General features: G+C 40.7%; 1 protein-coding gene across 2 annotated transcripts in view; it reads left to right on the top strand.

Moving 5' to 3' along the window:
- Positions 1–688: 688 nt before the first annotated feature.
- LOC119794055 (aryl hydrocarbon receptor-like) overlaps positions 689–14,719 on the top strand; it is a 57,744-nt gene continuing 43,713 nt past the window's right edge. For both annotated transcript variants that reach the window (XM_038301384.1, XM_038301383.1), the window contains exon 1: positions 689–1,068. In XM_038301384.1, coding sequence (XP_038157312.1) covers positions 1,010–1,068 — 59 coding nt within the window. In that variant the 5' untranslated portion in view covers positions 689–1,009. The remainder of the gene's footprint in view (positions 1,069–14,719) is intronic.

Below are 14,719 nucleotides of genomic sequence, written 5' to 3'. Positions count from 1 at the left end.
TATAGCGCCAATTCACAACACATGTCATCTCAAGGCACTTTACAGCTCACCAGATCATCCAGTCAGATTGATTCAAAGTTTTCTACTAAGAAAAACCAGTTGATTGCATTGACAGGAAGGCAATCCCTCACACTAAGTATGCCTGTAGCGACAGTGGAGAGGAAACACTCCTTTTCAACAGGAAGAAGAAGTGGGAGCAGCCATCTGCTGAGGCCGACTGCAAGGAGACAGAAGCAGAGATACAGAAAGAAGCAGAGATACAATAGGCAACTGTAAAAGGTGGCCTTGTCCAGGAAACACACAGCCAGGCAGACTAGCTCCCATGTTTGCATATATTTGAAATATTAGACAATGCCCAGGTAATCTGTCTGAAACTATGAGCCAACAATTCAAGTCTACATCTGCAAAAAAGGTAGCTAAAAAAGGGGGAAAACAATAATATGAATAAACAGTTATGACTCATTTGGGAAAATATACATTTCTCTTCCCCCAGTAGTCCTAATATTATTTTAGTTTTAAAATTCGATATAAAATTGTAATAATGCCTTTATTACAAGGTATTTAATAACAAAATATGTAGTTTAATCATTTATATAGATAAGTAAGAAATCACGGCCAGCAGTCAAGTTTACAAAAGCACCCAGAGCCCGGTCCACCTTAAAAAGAACAGACTGCACACATTTCCTGAAAACGCCCCGTGTGCGTCTGCATGCGTGTGAAAACACAAGAGAAACAAACTCAAGCGACTCCGAGTTGTAATAATAAGGCGGCGTTGTTTATCCAAAGAGAAGGGGTTGGACATAATCTGAATTCAGAGCCAAACTTTTCTTTACTTCCATTTCCTCCTCTACAAACTTCCAGGAGTGTAAAGACGGAGCGCAGCGCCGAGCGACCAAGGTCAGGCTGAGCGGCGCAGCTGTCAGAGAGGAGTTTATTCCGAGCTGTGGGAGAGTGGACGGTCTGAACGGACGGAAAGCTGGCGCAAAACTGAGCTGAACGGAGCGGCAACATGTTTGACAATCCGGGGACGTATGCCAACAAGAAGAGGAAGAAGCCCGTCCTGAAACAGTAAGCGCTCCGTCTCCTCTGGCTTCACGCGCCTCCTTATGTCGCTGCTGCGTAAAGTGCGTGAAAGTCACCAAACGTTGAATTAGAATTTAACTCGTTTAATTAGCATAGAATACAACAACTACTAAACTTCAGTGCCCTCAATTAAGTATGTCAGGCTGATTAGTTCCACGTTAAATGTTATAGGTTCATGTTGTACTTTGAAAATAATGATGGCTTCCAGCTGTCAGCATTTATTTATTATCACACGATGAAAAAAGTTCAAATTGTCAGAATAACTCAAGAAAAATGAGAGGAGGAAAGTTGGTGAACATGATATAAATCTACTGTACTGTGAGACCACCTTAAAACTGTGTCTACTGGGATCTGGCATGGACATCCAGCCCTCGCGCATTAATCACAATCAAGTTTGAGAGTCGGCTGCTGCTCGCACGCGATGTTCCATGGAGGCGGGGGCTCGCGGCCTCTCTCTGGGTTTCTGTAATGTGATCCAGCCTGGCGCAGCGCGCGGAGCTCCGGGACCAGCAGCAGCAGGCTGTGAGGCTCCTCTCTGCCTCTCATGGTGGGGCCTCTCCGCCCTCATGGTCCCTGCAGGCCGCTGCAGCACCCAGGCATGGCCTTCAAATGCCTCCTCACTTGTTGCTCTGCAGTGCCACCTGTTGACTAGCTGGCTTTAGGAAAACAGTCCAACATAGAGGTCATATTAATCTTTAAAAAGACCAAAATGTTCGAAAAAGAGATGACTGTTGGTACAATCAGCACAGAAAATCATGGGTTTGGGAGGATGCATCTATAAAACATACAATGATTCATAGTTACTTTTACCTCAGTTATTAGATGCATGATGCTTTATATTACTAGAAACCATTTAATCTCCTGATATGTAGCACAACAGGATCAACATGAGTGACTGTTGTGTGAGTTTCAGTCCAAATGAGCAGTGAGCAATGATTCATTTCATCTCCTGTAATTAAACAAAATGTTTTCCTTGTTGTTGTCCATCCATAATACATCTTTCAGACTTTCTAATGACAAACAAAAACAAAATAAAATAAAAAATGACCGGAGCTCACTGGGGGCCCTGGGGGCCCTGGCTCCTCTTCACTACACTGTGCTGTTCTGGACTTTCTAGCTAACTTTTCTGGTCCTAAAAGTAGGTAAATCTAAAAAAACTCACACGGATAGAAAAAAAAAACAATTAGAAGAATTTTATTGATACAATTACTTTATTATTTGGCACTCAGACCTTGGAGGGAAATATTAGCACCGAATATTGTTTGATATGCATGAACAGGAGTAAAGACCAGTGATGTTTCCCCTCAGGCATGAAACTGGTGGAGGAGTGGAGATAGATGAAGTAGGTCAGTCCATGAGACGCTATGCTGAGCTGTATGGAGCGATCCAGTGGACTGAGTGAGCTGATACTAGAGCTTCATTCATAGACCTGGAAGATGCAAGACCAGATTGGATAAGACAGGTTGCAAGAACCTGTCTGTGATGAGCAAGCATGAAGAGACAGTGGAGAGGAAAACTTCAGTTTAGGAAAAAACTTTTGGCAGAACCAGGCTCAACATGGCGGTCTTCTGCCGGACCGGTTGAGATGAGACAGGGAACGCAGTAAGAGTCCAGGAGTAATGACACTCTGATGAAGCTTTAGCTACGATGGTGGAGAAATGGATGCAGGTGGGTTGATTCAGGGTCATCTGAATGAAAGTCAGACGTAGCGCAACCACTGCCTGCGCTTTGGGTAGCAGACTGAGGATTAAAGCTGTTTTCCCTGTGTCAGAGGCAGATGAGGGTAAGCAATCACTTTATTCAGTTGAAATTCCACCTAGGTTCCATTTGTCTGAGTTAAGTTTTATTTTATTTATTTTTTTACCAACCAAGCAGCAAGTCTCAAGCACCTTGTGGACGTTTCATACCAGCTCTGACAGCTGATTGAAATAATCACATATAATCCACTTTTAATCTACAGTACTGAAATGTGGTTATATAACCTCAGTAAATAATAGCTAAAGGCAGCTCACTGATAGTGTGTTCTTTTTTTGTTTGATCAGGGGTTGACTCCTCTTGTATTTCATAGCAGTTGACTGAAAGGCCGTAACAGGGAAAAGAAACACTATTCATTGAAAAGACTAGCCTATTAAAATTTGATTTGTCTGACAGTAAAGATACTGTTAACAGCTTCTATATTTGTAGATATTCTGGGAAGATCTGTTAAGATGTCCTCAGGATCTTTAAAGAAGCAGCTGTCGCTGAATATCAACCTGGAAGAGTTTTGATGACATTTCCAAACTGTTGGATGCCATTATTTAGACACTGAGATCAATCCAATAATTGGAACTTGGATTATCTCCTGTTATTTATCAGCAAATGAACTTTAGCCTCAGATTCCTCGATAGAGGTTATACTCTGGAAGTGAGTCAAAATCCCACATGAAGCTAGTTTTTTGGCAATTGAAAGCATGAGTTTATATGATGTAAACATATTAAGCCGCATACCTGTCTATGTCTCTGCATTATGGGCAGTGGAGGCTAACAAAAGAAGCCAAACGACCCCCATTCCAAGGGATGGACCCGTCCGTCTGTTTCAATTTGCATGTTTTCTAAAGAAAAACGAGGCTTTGTTAGAGTAGTGTACAAAACCTTGTACTCAACACAATTTCTGACGTTTTGAATTAAAAAAGTTTGTTTAATTGCTTTTTTTTAAACTTTTTTGGAATGAGTATGACCTGAATGACTGAGAATCTTCACCAGCATATGTCTCCTACAACCTGAGATGAAGTCACGTTTGAAAAACTCAGTGGATTTTTTTCCACTGTTCATCCGTAGCTTTCTTCTTGTTTGATTCAGATTCAGCTCAGATTTCTGCCTGCTGCAGCAGAACCTGCATATGCTTGAGCCCACGCGGTTTATAAAGATCAAATGTTTGTGTTTCTTGCGTCGAGGTGAGCCTCCATCCTCAGCCTTACTGCTCAGTCAGCACATCATCTGTGGAAAGAGAGGCATCCTCTTTCTTTTCAGCTTGGATTCAGATTCTTTACTGAACTGATCCTGAGTCTGGGCAAAGTGGTGAACCACAACCCATCATTGCTTAGAAAGACTACGCCTTCTGTGGAGGCTCTTTTTTCCCGCAGGAGACTAAGTCCTTCGCCAGTTTTGAATGATTGCTTTGATGGGTCGTTTCAATTAACAGATGAACTTCCTGGAACCGGGTCTGTGTAGCTATTAGTTTGGAAGCTAAACGCATCCTGGTAATTCAACACACAGCTATACCACCAGTTTAAAGATGTGTTTACCTCATAGAGGGGCAGAGGGCAGTAACCTCAGCCCAAGGAAAGATTTGCATAGTTCCTGTATGTTGTACTGTCCTCAGACAGATCTGTCTTTTCCGACTGTACATTCCAAAATAAAGAGGTGCCCTGTATGTAGACGTCTGTGTTTCTGGAGCTTTTTGGGCTGCCAGCTGCGCTCTGTTGCATAAAGGCGCTATTGAGTCAAACCAAGGAGTGCCGTGGCATTCCCTGGCAGAGTTGCCTCTTCACATCGGCTTTTAATACCAGAATGCTTGCTGTGCCTTTTGGCCATTCCTTTTACCATCTACCCTGTTAACTAAATGATTCCGTGTGGTGCCTACTCGGTTTTAAAATAAAATAAAAGCAACATTGTCTGTTTTCCTCTTAAAAAAGGGGAAAATTTACAGTATACTTCCATAAACATTGTTACAAACTGTTTTTGCACCAAAGGAAATTGAAGAGAAGTGTTGAAATGAATTTATATGCCACAAATATACTTAGATAAAAAAAAACTTGATCAAAATGATGTTTTCACAGTAATGAACGATTCTTTTTGGCAATAAAAAATGGCATCATGGTATATTCGTGTTAGTTAAGCATGTCCTTACTCATTCTGTAGAGGTTATTTCAGTCTTTAAGGAAGTCTCTCCAGGCTTTGCTCATGTACAGACGGATTCCAGAGTGATTTCATCATAGCTCTGGCTCTATGGTTGCAGTTGTTTTCCAGCTTGAAGGTGAACCTCAATCCCAGTCTTTAGGTTTTTGCAGCCTTAGATTGGTTTTTACATCCATCCATTTACCTCCATCCATCCCCACCACTACTGGTCTCCATGGAAATGGTTGGATCAGTTATATGCAGCATTAGTTTCGGTCCGGTTTACAAGTAAAGGACTGCATGTGCAGAGTGCAGATAGCATTTTCTTGATTTTCATGCAATAACATGTATTCACACAGTTAATCAACAACCGTAGTAATTTAGATTATTGGATTAAAAATAACTGAAAGACAAAATATCTGAACTCACATTATCTATGGCTACGTTAACACTGCAGCCTGAAGTGACCCAATTCCGATTTTTTTGCCCATATGTGACCTGTATCAGATCTTTTTATGACAGTCTGAATGACACAGATCGGATTTTTTCAAATGCGACCCAGGCCACTTGGATATGTGGTCCTGAATCCGATACGTATCTGATCTTTTCAAATGCGACCTGTGTCTGTACGGCCAGGTCGCATTCATCCGACCTACACGTCATTGATACTTGACAAATGTTACTAAACGTTACTAATCTGCGTCCTACTAAGCGGAGGCGGGAAAAACTAACAACCATGGCGGAAGATAACACAGAGAGCAGTCAATGGAGAGAAAGTGAGGTTGCTGACTTAATTCATATTTGGAAAGATAGCTCGATTCAGACCAAACTCGAAGGGTCTTACTGGAACCGGGGGAGGGTCTTTCTTTTTGATCTTCTTAAAAAGATTTCGTTCGTAATCTGCCTGCTCCTGTTGGAGAAGAACTTAAAGAATGCAATATACGCTGCGGTATTACGAGTCATGTTTACTTCCGCAAACACTGAGGACGCTTGCTACATGTGACGTCATCGCGTCCTCGAGTGCGCATGCGGGACACTTCGGTTGAACGCTTTCAGTTCACACAGTAGATCACATACAAGTCGCATATACTTGGAAGTGTGAACGGACATGCAAAAAATTCCGATTTCACAAAAAAATCGGAATTGAGCATTAAGGCCTGCAGTGTGAACGTAGCCTAAGATAGATTCAAAGAAAACAAGGTAAGGTGATTAGATAGAGCATGTACTGTCAAATGACCACTTTACTGGTTTTTTGTTCTATTTAAAGCTTAAAAATGCACCACTATGCCGCAATAACGCAATCCTCGTTTTCCGCACAACTACCAAATCAGTGAAAGTCGGAGATAAATTTATAATTTCAGTATCTTTTCAGAACATTAAATTGAATCATAGACCATGTTCAAACTGTCACACTTGTTGAAATGAAGATAACTTGATATTTATGAAAGTTAGTTTTCTGGATGTATGTTCCATTTATAGTTCCAAGTAGCCAATTAATATAAATGTGCAAAAAAAATTAGCTCAGTTAAACTTTAAACTTATTTATGGATTCCAAGGGGAAATGAAAGAAAGAAAAAATTAATATACTATCTTAAAATGAGAATGGTCATTACTGTAACATAATAAAATATGTTAAATTTGATCGTTCCTGTTGTGTAAATAAATAAAATAAAAACGCATTTTCAGTCATTTGAAAAGACTTGAAAAAGCCATTATATGCAAATAAAAAAAAGAGTGTATAGTATTTTTTAAGTAATCCAGAAACATTGGCCTGTTAGTGGTGAGAGCAGCTACTTCCCAATGTTTCCTTAATTTATGGAAAACTGCAACATTTACGACTTTTTTTTTTAAAATGTCTCTTTCTAGCCAGTCATCTATAGAGGTCAAAGGTGTGGCGTGCATAGATAGCTATGTTATTGTTTGGATTAAGCGTTTTTAGCAGAGGATTTTTCAACCTAAACTCCTCCAGTTTCCACGAGCCTCTGAGCCAGGGGCGGAGCTAGATGGGGGAGCCTCTCTTAAGCAATCATTGGCCACCCCCTGCCATTTTTTCCCTCTAATACAGATGGTGGCAGCAGCAATACTCTAAAGTGGAATATTCAAAACATTAAAATTTTTAATATATTAACAATAACTTGTCAACAAAAACACTGTGGTTCATTATGCACATCAATAAAGTAGCATTAAAGACGATAAGCATGGAATTTATGCACTTTTCAGAACTAGATTTTGTTTTATGAGGTAAAGAGAAAAGGATGTGTCTCTGCAAGTCACCTTTCAGTCTTCAGTCAAATCATAGATGAATAACTATTTTAATAAAAGCTTATTCAATAATCAATTTATGTAGATATTAGTACTTATAAATATCAATTTTATGCAGAGTGATTATTGATAAAGAAAGAAATGACAGTAGAAAATATGTTTGCCCCAGAAACCTGAAAGAATTTTATCCAGTATACTTTTTATCTAAAAAGCACGGATGTTTAAATATATGCGTCTATTTGTTAGCAATTGCTGTAGGAAAGTATATTTAGTCTTTATTTAGAAAATATGGAAGTTGTGCTCATTAATTCTCCTGTTGGAACAGCTTAGACTGAACCTGAGGTTCTGGCACCTATCCACTTTCGCTCTGAGCAGCCTCTCTGATAACACAAACACCTGCCACACTTTTTAGATTTGTGTTCTTAAGAAGATAAGAAACAACACTCAGCTCACTTCACAAGTATGAGCCTCTCTCTGTAGTTTTATTGCATGACATTATAGTATGCATATATTTGAGATGAATTAATGTGAAATATGAATGCTGCTGGTCAACATCTCTTCATTCACAGCTAACTGACTCTGTGTACGTGCTGTGCAGCATGGCTTAAATCTCCAAAAATTCACACTCAGCCTGTTTTTGTTTTCCCTTATTTCTCTGATTGTTATCAGACGCAGTAGTAGTCTTACAGGTCGGTGTGACAAGTTCTCCGCCTGGCAAACTGGGTTAATGACAGGTCGTATGTAGGTCTTTACAGACCGTCTTGGTTATTATTATCTTTGTGGCATGCACACCACAGAGAGGTGGATTGCTAAACTCAGTTTTATCCGGTTACTGTTTTGAGAAAAATTGCACCGAAAAATGGCACCAAAACATGTCTGACAATATTTGTAGCAATGATATTAATACTGCATTACATCTCCTGTCCTCTTGCATTGCCTGCTTCGTATGTAAAAGCTTACAGCCGTCTTGGATTTGCCATCACAGCCAGGGATGGGTAGAAGCAGTTGGTCTTTGTGGGTTTATGACATAAATGTGTAGTGAAAGAGACGCTGGTCTCAAAGTGAAACTCCAGTGCAAAGCAAAGCTGTTTAATATACTTCTCCTTTCTGCTGGACCTGATCACAGGGTTTGATACAGTTGACCATTAGATGAGTGGCTGATCAAAATTATGTTTTTGGGCAGCAGTTTCTGTTGTTCTTTTATAAAGTGGCAATCTTTTTAGATGATTTTTTGGGGATGAAAATAGAGCTAATTCTGCCCTTTTCATACCTTTTTTTTTCGGGAGGCTACAAATGAAAATTTTAATTGTGTGTATTCACGTTAATATGGATATAGCATTAGCCATACCAGCAGTTTGCCATGAATCCTTTACCAGTGTTTCCTGGTGACCTACATAATAGTCCTACACTTTTCAATTCAATTCAGTTTATTTCTATAGCACCAATTCACAACACATGTCATCTCCAGGTACTTTACAGTTTAGCAGATCATCCAGTCAGATTGATTCAAAGGCTGCAACACCATCCTAGAGAGAAATATCAGCTGTGCTGCTGCCAATAACACCTTTGTGTATAGATGTTGAACATTTGCCTGTTTTTCAGTGTAGTCCTGTTTCTCTGACTGTGACTGCCTGGATGTGCTGTCTTCGTCCTTGGAAATGAGAGCTGGTGAGCTCATCCCCCTGGCTTTTACAGTTGCCTTTTGTGTCTCTGTTTCTTTTTCTATGTCTGCGTCTGTCTCCTTGAACCCCAGTCAGCCTCTGCAGATCTCGATCACACTAAGTCTGGTTCTGCTGGAGGTTTCTTCCTGTTAAAAGGGAGTTTTTCCTCTCCACTGTTGCTACAAGCATGCTTAGTGTGAGGGATTGCATTCGAGACGAATGAGACAAGTTGATTGCATCAACTTGTTTTCCTAAGATAGAAAACTTTGAATCAATTTGACTGTATGATCTGGTGAACTGTAAAGTGCCTTGAGATGACATGTGCTTTGAACTGGCGCTATAGAAATAAACTGAATTGAATTGAATTTGTCAGCTTTATATTCTATTCATATATAAAAAGAATGTGTTTATTTAAGAGAAACTATACAAATCAACAAACACCTAGAAAAAACCTCTATTATATTTTTTTCTTAATCAGGATGATTGGGTGGTTGGGGCAGCGGCCTAGCACCCTCCACCAGCTAGCTGCCACTGGCTAAATGTCAGAATAATAATTATAGTTTCTTTGAAGCCAGTTTACCAAGCTTTCCTGAGTCTCTAAGCTCCCCTTTTAAAGTATTTGACGTTCAACAGTTTGCAGGATTTTAGGCCCGTACCTTCTGATAGAACTATTGCCAAGCTCTAACTTCCCAGGTCTCGTCTCCAGGTATTGCTTATATTTCACATAAAGTTCTGCCCTTGTGATTCATTGGAAATTTTCCTCAGTTCCTCTTGCACTAAAACATCCACAAGATGTGATGTTGTTGCCATCTTACTTCCCTTTTTCCCTTCCAAATGTATCAGTGGTTATTATGGCCAAACACTCCATTTTGTTTTTATTTTAAATGAAGGCTGCTGTCCCTAAATTTCCAAAGGAAGTTCCATCAGTGGATCTTTCGTTAGATAAGGACTTAGTCTTTTGTTCGGGGCAGATTATTCACATATTTCTCACCAGAACCCATTAATTAACCCAGAATTCATTTCAGGCACACAGAACTAGGTTCCTTCCTGAACAGTATGGCTGCTGGATCATCTCATGCTGTTTATGCTTCATGGCTTGGAAGATATACATGTCACCTTCAGGCATCTGGAGATTGAACCAAAGCATGAAGCAGACTTGCTCCACAATAGGGCTGCAACTAACGATTATTTTAAAAATTGATGAATCGGCCGATTATTTTTTTGATTAATCGATGAATCGGACAAAAAATATTTTTTATATTAACCTCTTTATTCCAAAATAAACATTTTTAGACAGAACAAACAAGCACACAAGTACAGGTTGCTCATTAACTGTACTGGTGCAATATGAAAAATAAATGTTTGTGTTAAAACTACGCAAACTTACATGAGAAATGTACACTATATTGCCAAAAGTATTTGCTCACCCATCCAAATTATTGGAATCAGGTGTTCCAATCACTTCCATGGCCACAGGTGTATAAATTCAAGCACCTAGGCATGCAGACTGTTTTTACAAACATTTGTGAAAGAATGGGTCGCTCTCAGGAGCTCAGTGAATTCCAGCGTGGAACTGTGATAGGATGCCACCTGTGCAACAAATCCAGTCGTGAAATTTCCTCGCTCCTAAATATTCCACAGTCAACTGTCAGCTGTATTATAAGAAAATGGAAGTGTTTGGGAACGACAGCAACTCAGCCACGAAGTGGTAGGCCACGTAAACTGACGGAGCGGGGTCAGCGGATGCTGACGCGCATAGTGCGAAGAGGTCGCCAACTTTCTGCAGAGTCAATCACTACAGACCTCCAAACTTCATGTGGCCTTCAGATTAGCTCAAGAACAGTGCGCAGAGAGCTTCATGGAATGGGTTTCCATGGTCGAGCAGCTGCATCCAAGCCATACATCACCAAGTGCAATGCAAAGCGTCGGATGCGGTGGTGTAAAGCACGCCGCCACTGGACTCTAGAGCAGTGGAGACGCGTTCTCTGGAGTGACGAATCGCGCTTCTCCATCTGGCAATCTGATGGACGGGTCTGGGTTTGGCGGTTGCCAGGAGAACGGTACTTGTCTGACTGCATTGTGCCAAGTGTAAAGTTTGGTGGAGGGGGGATTATGGTGTGGGGTTGTTTTTCAGGAGCTGGGCTTGGCCCCTTAGTTCCAGTGAAACGAACTCTGAATGCTTCAGCATACCAAGACATTTTGGACAATTCCATGCTCCCAACTTTGTGGGAACAGTTTGGAGCTGGCCCCTTCCTCTTCCAACATGACTGTGCACCAGTGCACAAAGCAAGGTCCATAAAGACATGGATGACAGAGTCTGGTGTGGATGAACTTGACTGGCCTGCACAGAGTCCTGACCTCAACCCGATAGAACACCTTTGGGATGAATTAGAGCGGAGACTGAGAGCCAGGCCTTCTCGTCCAACATCAGTGTGCGACCTCACAAATGCGCTTCTGGAAGAATGGTCAAAAATTCCCATAAACACACTCCTAAACCTTGTGGACAGCCTTCCCAGAAGAGTTGAAGCTGTTCTAGCTGCAAAGGGTGGACCGACGTCATATTGAACCCTATGGATTAGGAACGGGATGTCACTTAAGCTCATATGTGAGTCAAGGCAGGTGAGCAAATACTTTTGGCAATATAGTGTAGCTGTGCATTCACAAAATATAGGGTACTTTGTTTCATAAAGCACAAAAGGGACAGGTAGTTTTGTTTTTAAAAGCCCCTAAGGGGTTCAAACAATAGGTCCCCCCATTTCAACAAATGAGGTTTTTTTAGACTAGAAGAGCTCTGCCTTTTAAGACAGGAAAGTATAGCAGTTAAAGTTGCTACTTGAGAAAATACTTAACCATAGAGATAAAAATAGCCCTGTGATTCAAATTATAAATTGTATTTGGAATAAAAATGAGAGAACTAGGGGTGGTAAAAAACACATCCTCCAAAGACAGATATTTACATTGGAATGTGGCACTGAATTAATTGACATATTACTGATCTTGCTGGATTTTATTCTGCTTTACTTCCATAAATTGCAGGATCTTCTTTACTTTATCTTTGCCAGAAGATTTAAACTTTAAAAGCCATGCCCTCATAATTTGCAAGTTAATTTATTTATAAAGAAAATATAAACGCTGCTTAAGCTAATTCAAATGAAATTAAAAGTAAAATAAGTAGCCAACCTTATCACTGTCTGTAACCTACTAACACGGTAAGGAAAGCATCAGATGAGCTACCTGAGAAACTAACGTTACGTTTCCCCACTTTAAAACGAAACAAACATGGTTACTCATCCTGCTGATCAGCTCTCTTCACTGCCATCGAAGGCTCCAACGTGTTTCCTTTTCAGGTGCTGCATCATAACAGTGGTGCTTCCGTGCCATGTTCATTTGTTTTTTCAAAAGTTGCATGTTACGACTTTTTTCGCTTTACAAAGCGCAGGCTATTTTATTTATTGTGATCAATTTGCGCCATCAATCCCGGCACATGCGCACTTCATTTGCAATCCTGCGGCTCTGACTGCAGCGCTGAGAGGGACTGTTGCGGGAGCGCCGCAGGAGAACAGGGTTGGGATGGGGGAGGCGCCCCACGGCAATGACGACGGCGGCGGATGACGCATTAATCACGCGACACAACTAATCGATGATGAAATTCGTTGCCAACTAGGGATGGGAATCGAAAACTGGTTCCTGTTCAGAACCGGTTCCGTATTTTCCGATTCCATGGCATCGTTTGGCAGCTCGCTGAACGATTCTTTTTTCGATTCCCGCAGCACCAGATCCTAGAGCGCCGGCTCTGGGGAGCATGACTTACGTCACGTTTTTTACGTAAGTTACGCAAGTTACGCAAGTTGGAAGAACTATTCGAGGAGGAAGACAACGAGCTGCGGTCACTTTGTGAATCAAAGCCCCGTCTTTCCTTAGCCCAGAGGGTAGATCAGGAAATCCAGCTCTATAAAAGCTTGCCCTCCATCCCCTGCAGGGATAGCGCCACACTGTGGTGGTGGAACAAGCAAGATACGCTGCCCTTGCTATCTGGACTGGCTGAAAACTACCTCTGTGTGCAGGCTTCCTCCACCCCATCTGAGAGGGTGTTCTCCACGGCTGGAGACACCATAAGCCCTGAAAGATCCCGTATCCTTCCAGAAAAAGCAGATATGCTCATCTTTCTGCAAAATAACTGTTAATGTTCCCTACTACTGTTTTATAATTAGTATTTTTTGTTATTTAAAATAGGTTATTATCCCATCATTTGTTATTAGACATTGTTGGTTATTAAGTTTGTTCTTGTATTCATTTTTCATTTAAACACGGATGTTACTCCAGTTTCACATTTCCTGTGGACATCTTGATTTTTTTGATTTTGTAAGATTGTGCAATAGTTAAGTAAACAAAGTTGATGCTGATAATCAAACTGTTTATTCTCCTTTTTCCCCCAAATTGGAATCGAAAAAAGAATCGATAAAGAATCGAATCGTTTCATAGAATCGAAAAGGGAATCGGAATCGTGAAAATCTTTTCAATTCCCAACCCGATTGCCAACGCTTTTAAAAGTCGATTTTTATCGATTTTATCGATTCGTTGTTGCAGCCCTACCCCACAACCCTTTCTTTCATATCTTGGCTGATTCCTTCTAATGTGATCTGCAAGATGTTTTGGGTGTTGCCTTGATATCCTTCCTCATGTGTCACAGGAAATGTTTAGTTGGATGTTATTACCATGTAAGACGAAAGTTCAGTTTTATACTTTATTTATAGATATCTGGTTACCTGCTTAATATTTTTTTCAATTTGACTTGAAGAATACTGAACAAAGCCCATTATTCTCAGTGTTTAGTTGATCTCCTCTAAATTCAATCCTGCAGTAAAGCGATCATTTCAGGTTAGTGCTAGTGGAGTCTCAGTCATCCAGGTCTTAGTCATTCCTAAAAAGTAAAACAAAAAGCAATCCACTGGACTTTGTTTCCAAGTTTGAAGACATTTTGCTTCCCATCCAGGAAGCTTTTTCAATTCAAAATGTCAGAAATAGCGTGTAGACAGGTACGGGGCATTGCAGGCTAACAAAAGAAGGCAAACAACCCCCATTCCTAAGGGGCGCACTCGTTTATCCGTTTCAATTTACATGCAAAAATAGGGCTTTGTTTGGCTACTGTATAAAGCCCCGAATTCAACACTAATTCTGACATTTTCAATTAAAAAAGCTTCCTGGATGGGAGGCAAAACATCATCAAACTTAAAAACAAAGTCCAGTGGATTGTTTTTTTTTACTGTTTTGAAATGATCAGCTCAGGTTCCAGCTACTCCCTTACACAAATAGAGTGGAAACTTCCTCTTATCATTGTTGAGCAATGAAGTTTCCTTCTTTTATTATTTTTTTTCTTTCTTTTTACCATTTCTTGAAAACTTTCAATCTAAACACAGCATTTTAACCTCACAGTGCTGCTTGCAGTTCAGTTCATTCGTCCATCTTGTTCTCCTTGGTTCTGTTTTTGCAGAATGTGGCTCATAAACTCTGAGAGAAAATGTTTCTTTCGGAACAGAAGTGGAAACGTTGTTAAAAGTCTCTCCGCTCTGTTTATGCCGAGGCAAATGCTGAGCAGTTTGTGCACCATAACTAGCTGTGGCCGGTCTGGCTGTAGTCCATGCCTCATTCGCTATGTGGTTTGAGCTTTCTGTTTTGGTGTTCATCTCAGGCCTTTTCCATAATGAATGTTGTCTGTTTTTTTCAGCAGGCCTGCATGTGCACAGGCAGCACGTTTGCTTATTTTCAGAGCCACTGAGTCATCCTTTAGGATTAGGCAGACAGCTAACGTGTCAGTGTCCTCACAGATATTCTGCTCCA

This window comes from Cyprinodon tularosa, unplaced genomic scaffold, assembly GCF_016077235.1.
Source record: "Cyprinodon tularosa strain WSP-4 unplaced genomic scaffold, ASM1607723v1 ctg467, whole genome shotgun sequence".
Taxonomy (NCBI): domain Eukaryota; kingdom Metazoa; phylum Chordata; class Actinopteri; order Cyprinodontiformes; family Cyprinodontidae; genus Cyprinodon; species Cyprinodon tularosa.
This window is presented reverse-complemented; position numbering and strand designations above follow the sequence as displayed.